The sequence below is a fragment of the Mus caroli genome, chromosome 5, assembly GCF_900094665.2.
Source record: "Mus caroli chromosome 5, CAROLI_EIJ_v1.1, whole genome shotgun sequence".
Lineage (NCBI taxonomy): Eukaryota > Metazoa > Chordata > Mammalia > Rodentia > Muridae > Mus > Mus caroli.
Genome location: NC_034574.1, coordinates 58,914,353 through 58,924,642, shown reverse-complemented (window position 1 = coordinate 58,924,642; position 10,290 = coordinate 58,914,353). Strand labels below are relative to the sequence as shown.

General features: G+C 39.2%; 1 protein-coding gene across 1 annotated transcript in view; it reads left to right on the top strand.

The window, feature by feature from the left end:
* The window catches only part of Pds5a (PDS5 cohesin associated factor A), an 81,628-nt gene extending 71,338 nt beyond the window's left edge, over positions 1-10,290 (top strand). The window contains exons 26-31 of the mRNA XM_029477785.1: positions 1,455-1,587; positions 2,218-2,337; positions 4,876-4,938; positions 5,707-5,852; positions 6,420-6,528; positions 9,945-10,290. Coding sequence (XP_029333645.1) covers positions 1,455-1,587; positions 2,218-2,337; positions 4,876-4,938; positions 5,707-5,852; positions 6,420-6,528; positions 9,945-10,289 — 916 coding nt within the window. The 3' untranslated portion in view covers position 10,290. The remainder of the gene's footprint in view (positions 1-1,454; positions 1,588-2,217; positions 2,338-4,875; positions 4,939-5,706; positions 5,853-6,419; positions 6,529-9,944) is intronic.

Here is a 10,290-nt window from a genome sequence, read left to right as displayed (position 1 = left end):
CTTTCTTTCTTTCTTTCTTTCTTTCTTTCTTTCTTTCTTTCTTTCTTTCTTTCTTTCTTTCTTTCTATTTTACTGAGACATTGTTTCTCTGGACCAGGCTAACCTTGAACTTGAACATCTGCCTGCCTTTACCTCCCAAGTGCTAGGACTAAAGGTGTGCACCACCAATACCTGACTATATTTTAAATTTTTTTAAAAGATTTATTTATTTATTTAATGTATTTGAGTACACCATTGCTCTCTTCAGGCACACTAGAAGAGGACATCAGATCTCATTACAGGTAGTTGTGAACCACCCATGTGGTTATTGAGAATTGAATTCAGGACTTCCAGAAGAGCAGTCAGTGCTGATGGTGCTGAGCCATCTCTCCAGCCCATATTTAAAATCTTACCCCCCATCCCTTTTTAAAAAAGAAAAAGAAAAGAAAATAGAAAGAAAAAAAAAACCTTGTAAAAGGAATAAGTCTCATACTCTTACGGCAGAGAGAATACTTCCTCATCATCTCCTTTCTAACAGTAATTCTCATGCTGTTGGTCTTTGTAAAGGATCAGGAATCTTAGGAGTTAATAGGATAGGGGATTCTGAACCCCAGAGAATTAATGGAATTAGTAACTGTCTACTTTAGCATACTGAGGGCCTCAGCCTTATGCAGTGCACTACTCCAGCGTTGTCACCACTGTTCAGTTCAACGTACTTGTTCAAATAATGCTGCATTCACACACAGTTGCATACATGAGGCCTGCTACATTTATGTCACTTGTGTTTTATAGAAGTGTAAAAATTATAGTGACTCCATGTTTTTATTGAAACCTTGCGGTACGTGATCTCTCTCGTGGATGAAATCTGGTGGAGGGTGATGCTTCACTGGTTTGTTTACAGCCCATTCTCATCTAAATAGAACTCTGCCAACTTCACACTTTGACCTGCGCTCTTACACTAGCTTAGTTTAGCCCAGCCTGGGCTCCTTCCTGTCAGCTGGGTAGTGAGGCTGACCATGAATCTGCACCTTTTAGGTGTGCACCATCATGCCTAGTTTGTGAGAAGAAACTTAAGGCTTTCTGCCTAGGCCCTCAGATAATTTTACCAAATTCATTCTACCCTTCCAGCGGTGAGAAGCAGGTGCTCTTATATGTAAATCATGCTGGAAACTGGACGGAAACCAAGCAGTTTTATTTTAAATATTTTGTGACTTTTTCCTCTTGAGCCAGATATAGTATACCTGTAATCCTAACACTCAATGAAAGATGAGTTCGAACTACACAATGAGCCAGCATGTTACAAGAGACCATATCTTTTAAAAAAAAAAAACTACTTAAAATCGATACCATTAATAAAATGGTATATTACTGTTTTGATATTCTTTTATGCTGACAGCCAAACTTTTCATTGAAGACTTAATCCATTGAGAAAAAAATCATCTTCATTTATCCTTTTTAATGTATTTTCTCCTTAGGTGCCTGTGGTTTATGCTTGAAGTCTTAATGACAAAGAATGAAAACAACAGCCATGCATTCATGAAAAAGATGGCAGAGAATATCAAGCTAACCAGAGACGCCCAGTCTCCCGATGAATCCAAGACAAATGAAGTAAGGCAATGGATACACAGGGAATACACCAACCCATGCTTTTCCTCCACAAGTATATCATAGTTTAAATTACAGTGTTTATTAGAATATATTCATGCAACTTAATTTTTTTTCAGGGTTTTTTTGTTGTTTTGTTTTTGTATGTGTGTGTGTCTATGAGTGGTTTGCATGTGTGAATGTGTGCCAAGTGTGTGGTGCCCATAGAGGTCAGTAGAGGGCCTAGATAGAAATGGAGTTATGGCTGGTTGTGAGTACCATGTTGGTGTAGGTAACTAAACTCACAATATCTACTGAAGAAACAAGTGCTGTTAAGCCTTATCTCCATCCCTGATTTTGAATCTCTTTCTAATGCCTAGACTGGCAAAATTTCATTTTCTGGAAACCTTTAACCTTCTAGAAAGGCATTAAGACTTAAGACAGGAAGACAAATACTGATAAAACAGATGGCACTTTCTGGTAGAAACTTCTTTCTAGGGAGAGAAAATGGATACTTTTACTGGGAATCTAAGAATACTGAGCAGAAATGGAATGTTAACAAGCAAGTAGTCATTTGTATTTTACAACTTCAGATTATACCTGTGATGGGATTGGTGCTTTGATTGTTATGTAATTTTTTTTCTCACTCTTTAGAAACTTTATACGGTTTGTGACGTGGCTCTGTGTGTTATAAATAGTAAAAGTGCTTTGTGCAATGCAGACTCACCAAAGGACCCAGTCCTCCCAATGAAGTTCTTTACACAGCCTGAAAAGGTAATTTTCCTCACATAATTTCTCTGTCATAGTAAAAGTGATTTAAATTTCAGTTAGTACTGGTGACGAATATTGGATAGTTTTAAGGTCAGAGTAAAAAAAATAAAACCTCTAAACTTACTGAGGAATGGAAGACAGGTTAACTTTCTGTTACTGTTCTGATGTTAATTCTGCATAGTAGATTTTAAAATTTATCCTTTTTTTATTAAAAATAAATACTACTTGTGGTGTGTGTTTGTTTTTAATTATGTTTCTGTGTGTTCTGCCAATTACACCCTGGGCCTTGTATGTGCTGGGCAAGAAGCTCCAGCCTGAGCTCCTTTGTGCAGTGCACTCAGGCCAGGCGTGCTGTGCTGCACAGTGGGGTGGCAGCACTCAGAAGGCCAGAGGATGGGTGGGTGGGCAGATGGAAAGGAAGAAATGATATTAGGGTATTTGTAGTTCTCACTTGAATCTATTAAATAAATGTTAGTTAATGAACAATTTGAGTCAGCCTTCCTTCCCCCATGTGGGTTTCAGGAACCAGACTCAAGATGAAGGCCTCTAACAAACAACCCCACCTACTGAGCCATCTTGTCTGCCCAGTTTTTCTTTCATTATATGCCGCTTTCTTACTTGTTTTCTAACATTGCTTTTAATCTAGTAAGGTCTAACACTAGAGCACCAGGCTTACATAGGTTTTTTATAAGCAAATTAAGTAAAATTGGATGTTCAGAATTTTAAATGTTTAATTAATTAATTAATTAATTAATTTTTTTTGGTAAAATGGGCATGATGGCAAACATTTTTAGTCCTAGCTTTCACTAAGGAGCTCAGGCTAAATACACATAACAAGATCCTCAGGGTGCAGGGAACAAAGCACAGAGAGAGAAACAGAATGCAGCTCAACTCTTGGCACATTTAAGCCACTTGTTCAGGGCTCTCAACAACTACGGGCAGACACACTTTCTTATACCTTGCTACATGAAGAAGTTGTCATGCAAGTGTACAATGTACTTTATATAATTTTTTATTTTTTTTTATTTTTTGGTTTTTCGAGACAGGGTTTCTCTGTGTAGCTCTGGCTGTCCTGGCACTCACTCTGTAGACCAGGCTGGCCTNGAACTCAGAAATCCGCCTGCCTCTGCCTCCCGAGTGCTGGGATTAAAGGCGTGCGCCACCACGCCCGGCTATATAATTTTTTAAATGACATTAGTAAACCAGTCCACTGCACCCTACTGCCCACCTGTTTTTCCCTAGATTAGGTCTTGTTGTATTGCCAAGGGTGATCTTGTCTCCTGATGGCGAGTGATCTTACTGCTTCAGCCTCCCAAGTGATGGTGTATTGGTATTGGTACGGATATTCGTGACACTATTGTACTTTATTTGTCATGCCCAGAATATTTAGTAAGGAGAATGGAGAATCATCAGATGTTTTGTATGGTGGTGCACAACTTTAATCCCAACACTGGGGTCAGGAAGACTGACCTAGTCTACCTATCTAGCTCCAAGTCCACCAGGGTTCCTTCTTACTCCTACCCCCTAAAAGCTTAGATTTTTGACATAATTCAGCAAGACATCAGTATTCACAGTTGATTGAACTTGTTTATTAACTAATTGGTATCACTAGTGTCAAGGAATGTTTGTTGTTGTAGTTGTACTGAGTTTGTCTTTTATAGATATTCAAGTTCTAAAAACTAAGTATCTGCTTTTGACACATGGTCATTAGAGCTCAGGAGCCTCCCATAGGAGAGCCTCTGCCTCTGCCTCCCAGCACTAGGAATAAAGGAAATCAACTCTACTCACCTCAGAATATTGTTACTTAAGATGGCAGGCACTCAGCTTCCCAATTCCTATCATTGAAATGCATTATGAAATTGTTTAATGAATATAAGTGCCTAGGATAAGCCTGGCATGGTATGGCAGAAGGATCTGAAACCCTACATCTGATTTACAGGAGACTGCCTGAAAAATATAAATTTAAGGTGTCAGTGAATAAATATTGTTGATTTTATCAGCTGAAAAGTAGATTTTATAATAGAGGGTGGCAATCATACTTTGGACAATATGAAAAACTAGGAATGAAGTTTATTTAAGTGATTTTTTCTCAGGCACAATTAACTCAAGGTGCACTTAATACAGATGGAGGCAAAATACTCATATACATAAAAATAAAAGAGGTGTTGCTGGTTTGGAGTCCCATTCCTTTATTCCCAGCACATTGAAGGCACAACAGTGAGTTTGAGGCCTATCTGATCTACATAGTCAATTCTAGGACAGCCAGGGCTATAGAAAGAAACCATGTTTCAAAAGGAATAAAATAATGAATTAAAAAGTCAAGGATATCATGTCTCTAGAAAGTTCTTGCCAAGGCTATGCAGTTCTCTGTATAGTAGTGCCACAATGGAGTGGAAAGTACACCTCCTGCCTTTGTCTAGTCTTAACCTTGTGTGAGCAGAGTGCACGGCCTTGCAGCACAGAGCCTGGAAACACGGAGATGATAACACTGCTACCTTTGCTTGGTTTTGTTGTTGTTCTTTTTTTTTTTTTTTTTTATAGGACTTCTGTAATGACAAAAGCTATATTTCAGAAGAGACAAGAGTTCTTCTGTTAACAGGAAAGGTACTGTATATACATAATTGCTTGGGGATTTTGTTTAATGTGTGTTTTTTCTGCTTTCTGCCCCCAGGTTTGTGGGGAAGCATTGTGTGTTGGTATTCTCAGATCTTTTCTGCAATTAACCACTGTTCACAATTGCCACTTAGTCTTAAAGTAGTGAGAAGCTCAAATTCATTTAAAATTCATCTAGGGCAGATTTTCATAAGTAATAGAAGTAGATCAGAAAGACAAACAAGCCAGGTGTTGGTGACTCATGAATTTAATCCCAGCACTCAGGAAGGTAGATTTATCTCTGTCAGTTCAATGCCAGCCTGGTCTACAGAGTCAGTGAGGGCTACATGGAGAGTCTCAGGGGAGGAGAATAAAGAGATTAATATGAAAGGCTAAAACGATCAGAAGATTGTATTTCATAAAAGTGAGGTGATACAAAAGTATGTATTCAATAGTCTACTTCTAAGTTAAGTGTGTCGTTAGTTTCTGTGTTTTGGAGGTATATTTTGTTTCAATTAAGAAATAACAGATAAAAAACAATGAGATAGTAGTATTGCCTTAAGTGAAGTTAATGGATTTGCTTTTGCTTTTATTAAAAGAACCATAGTTGTTTTGTTTTGTTTTCAGAATTATCATTTCAGATAACACTCCTCGAACAGAACGACTTAACATTAAAGCACACATCTTAGCTCTCTAAAATTTTTCATATTTCTTCCCTTTAGGTGTGAAATAACAAGTGTGTGGTTTTTCTTTTCTTTCTTTTTTTTTTTTTTTCTTCAGCCAAAGCCTACTGGAGTATTAGGTACAGTGAACAAGCCTTTATCAGCAACAGGAAGGAAGCCTTATGTTAGAAGCGCCGGCACAGAGACTGGAAGCAATATTAACGCCAATTCAGAGCTGAGTCCTTCAGCCGGAAGTCGTTCAAGGCAATTTGTTTTTCTCTGAATACATCTTGTTTTCTTGCTCACTGCTTGCTTGGCATAATATTTCAACTTATTTTCAAGGCACTGGATCATAGGATGGACTTATGTAAAAGTATTATAATATTCATGTGATTAGGGGTTTTTTAATGAGACTCAAGAGTGTAGTGTATGTTTCCTGAGACAGGGTCTCACCACGTAACTTGATATTTAGGCTAGGTTGGCCTCAGATTCACCTGCCTCTGCGTCTGCTTCTTGGGTGCTGGGATTCAAGGTGCACATCTCTATACCTTGCTTAAAGAGTGCTTTTTGATCCAGTGCCTTGTTATGGGTCAGTCTATGTGCTTGTGGCAGGCCTCTTGCCTCAGCCTCTAGAATACTGGAATTACAATCCTAAATGCCACATTACATAGCACACTCCCCAAAATACATTCTAGAACACCAGTGAGGAATTTCAGGCAAGTGGATATATAGTAATATAACCGATCAATAAATAAAATCGATTATTTCATTTCTGAAATTCAAAGGCCTTGGTTTTGTTTTTGTTTGTTTATTTGTCTGTCTTTCTAGTAGGGAACAGAGTTCAGAGGCGTCAGAAACTGGAGTTAGTGAAAATGAGGAGAATCCTGTGAGAATAATTTCTGTCACACCTGTAAAGAATATTGATACTGTAAAGAATAAGGTAAATGTTATTCCATTGTTTATATCTCTGAAATTTGCACAAGACAGGGCTGGGGATATGGCTCAGCAGTTATGTACTCGCTGATATTTCAGAGGACCCAAGTTCCTTTCCTACACAGCAAAGGATAATGTTAAGGAGTCATTTCTCTCCTTCCATGTTGTTGAGGCAAAGTCTCTTGTGGTTTGTACTGCTCAACTTACTCGAGGCTGGCTGGACCCAGGCTTACAGATGCTTGCCATTCAATAAACTTTTCTGGCTTATGTTCTGGGAATGGAACTCAGTGTCAGCAGTGCCGAGTCATGTCCTCAGTCTTCCTGTGGCCACAGGGGCTTCTAACTCCTGACCCTCCTGCCACCAGATAGCTGGCATGACAGACATGTTCTACCATGACGTTCAAACTGGAACATCCAGCTCACCCATTCACTTTCCATTAGTCCGTCTGTCCATCCATCCATCCATCCATCCATCGTGTGTTACCCAGTATGTATGTATGAATGACTTGCAGTTTTTGTGGAAGCCAGGAGAAGAATTTGGATCCCTGGGGGTTTGAATTTGTGGTTGTGAGCTGCCATGTTGGTGCTAGGAATGAACCTGGGTCCTCCTCAGAAGCATTGGTCCCCACCTCCTCATCTTCTTTCTTCCTTTTTTAAAAGATTTAATCTTGTTTTATGTGTGTGATTGTTTTGCTGCGTATGCCAGTGAACCACATGTGTGACGAGTGCCCACAGTGATGAGAACAGGCTCTCAGGTCTTCTGGAACTGGCATTTCCCAGGGTCAGCAAAATAACAAGTACTCTAAGCCCTACACTAGCTCATGGAGCCCCACTCCCATTCCTTCCCAGTCTTCTTCACAGGGAAGAAAGCAGTGAAGCGAAACAATATCAGATGAGTCAGATCTTGTATGTGCTCTGCCGCTCGTTGACTTGAATTGATTTAGATTGCCTGCCTTCATTAACTTTCTGTTAACTTGTTTAATGAGAAGTAGCTCATCTCCTACTACAAGTAGGAATGGCTTGAAATAACATATTACTAGACAAAAATCAGGACTGTCTCACTGCCATAATTCTTTGCAGTACAGAAAGAAATAAGTCTGCTTACTATGGGATCCCTATATAGTTAAGTAGGCTGGGCATAAAGAAGCTGAAGCTACATACACTGCTATAGACATTGGGTCATATATACTTACAGTAGTCAGATGTAGTACATTCATGGCCTCATTATTACTTGTCTTGGTGAAGGATTTTATTGAGACAGAGTCCCAACTGCCCAGGTCCTTACTATTTCAAGTCCTTGAGTTCAGGCCATCTTCATGCCTCACTCTCTCAAATGCTAAGGGTATAGGTACATGCCACTACATCCAACTTAGCTGTGCATATTTACAAAAAACTCATTGTATTTGCTCTGTGTGTCACATAGTAACATAAAGATGAATGCTCAAAGAACTCACACCACATGGATTCAGGTGAGAGACATTATCAGAACTGTCTCCCTCCACATTTATCTTCCTAATTACTTGGTTTCCTTACACATGCATGTGCACCTAATTTGCATAAGTGAATGTGGCCTTATGGGTCTATCTGCTTTATAGCCAAGATTGACTTCAAACCTGAAATCTTTGTGCCCCAGCCTCCCAAGTGTTGAAGTTACACATCAGTTGCCATATTGCTTGGGTTTGGGCTTAGCTCAGCCATAGAGGACCTACCCAGGTCTAGGGCTCTAAGTCCCCAGTTAATAAAAACATTGACTGTGTGACTGACAGAGGTTGTTTTCCCCAGGAATCTCCCTGTTTCTTCAAATTACTTAATGTCTAGTCCTTTTCTGAGCCATTATGAGTTGTTGGGTGCGGTTTCTGTGGACTACTTTAGGGAAGCACTTGGATGCCCATCCTTGAAGAGAGATTTCAAGTAAGCCCCACCCATTCTGGAGATGTTTTTCTGGGAAAAATGAAATTTTGAAAAGATGAATTTTTTTTTTTCTTGCACAATGACCATTCTCTTCTATTTGTTGGGTTTTTTTGTTGGTTGTTGATTTTTTTTTTTTTTTTTTTTTTTTTTTTTTTTTTTTTTTTTTTTTTCTTTTTTGTTTTAATGTGTAATCTGGTCTTATCTGGTACTTGGCTTTGTAACTGATGCTGGCCTCAAATTTATAGCCATTTCCTGCCACATCCTTCCACATACTGGGGTTATAGTGTATGTCAAGTCAAGCTTCTCTTTGCTTTAATTAAATAGAATTAGAACAATTAAAATTATAATTTGTTCCTAAAGTTCCTGTGAGAAGGCCAATTTCATTTGCCTTGTTACTGCTTTTTCTGAAGCCCATGATACCTGTTTTCATGACATGGGATCTTGTTACTTGTAAAATCATACTTGGGCTAGTGCTAAATTTTAAAGCGTAGTAACAATGGGTTAAATATAGATTTCACATTTTAAAAAACTTCAGTAATGCAGCAGCTAATAAGAAAACAAAAGAGGTTCTTTTGTTCTAGAGGCAGTATAATAAAGCTATGTTGCATTATGAAAATATCCCTTTCATGAAAATTCAGAGAATAGCCTTAGTAAACAAAGTAAACTAAAGAATATGATGGAAAATCAAGTAGAGTGTCTGTGAGTCTTACTGGTGTTTGTGTGTCTGTCACGGGTGTCTGCCCGAGAAAGACAGAAGGGTCAGGCTGTTACCTTTCATGGAGGGGAACATTTTGTTTGTTTGTAATCTTTTGAATCCAGTCAGTGCTGCTCACCCGACTGCTCTCATCTTGTCTGCCTGATCTTGTGCACTGAGCTCATAGGGGCAGTGAGTTCAAGAGCTGAGAGCACTCCCCCTCTTCCTTTGGTTCATAGGTGCTTTCTGCCCCTCTTCTGTGCTGTATACCCACACACAACTAAGGTGGGCTGCACGGCTAGCCTTATCCGCTGGGAGCTTACTTTTTTGTGTAATATAAGCAATTAATGAAAAACCTTAGTATTCCAACCTCTTTACAGCACTGTCAAGGGGTTGTTGTCATGGCTCCACTCACAACGGTTAACCTGATGATCTGAATTCAGTCCCAGGTCGCACATGGTCAGAGAGAGCGAGCTAACCCCTGCAAGTGCACACACACAAAATAACATGTAATGACATGTTTAAAGAACTTTCTAAGAGCTAGAAAGGCAAAGAGCATTTTCGGCACAACCAAAACTTAGCCATATCCAGAGGTTTCATGTATACCTGTAAAACCGCAGCAGAGGGAAAGACAGCAGAGTCAAGAACTACCCGTTTACTTTATTTCATTCATAATCTTTTTTACTACAACATTTGAGGGATTTATGTTTACAAATTTGTTTTTGTGCTCTTTTAGGAAAGATTATTGAATTTATAATCTATTTTACTATAACATTTGAGGGATTAATGTTTACAAATTTGTTTTTGTGCTCTTTTAGGAAATTAATTCTGATCAGTCTACCCAAGGCAACATCAGCAGTGACAGAGGAAAGAAAAGAATTGTAACAGCAGCTGGTGCAGAGAATATCCAAAAGCCAGACGAGAAAGTAGATGAGTCAGGACCTCCTGCTCCTTCCAAACCCCGGAGAGGACGTCGCCCCAAATCTGAATCTCAGGGCAATGCAACCAAAAACGATGATCTAAATAAACCTGTTAGCAAGGGAAGGAAGAGAGCTGCAGGCAGCCAGGAGAGTCTGGAGGCAGGGAATGCCAAAGCGCCCAAGCTACAAGATGGAGCCAAAAAGGCAGTTCCAGCAGAGAGACAAATTGATTTACAAAGGTAAT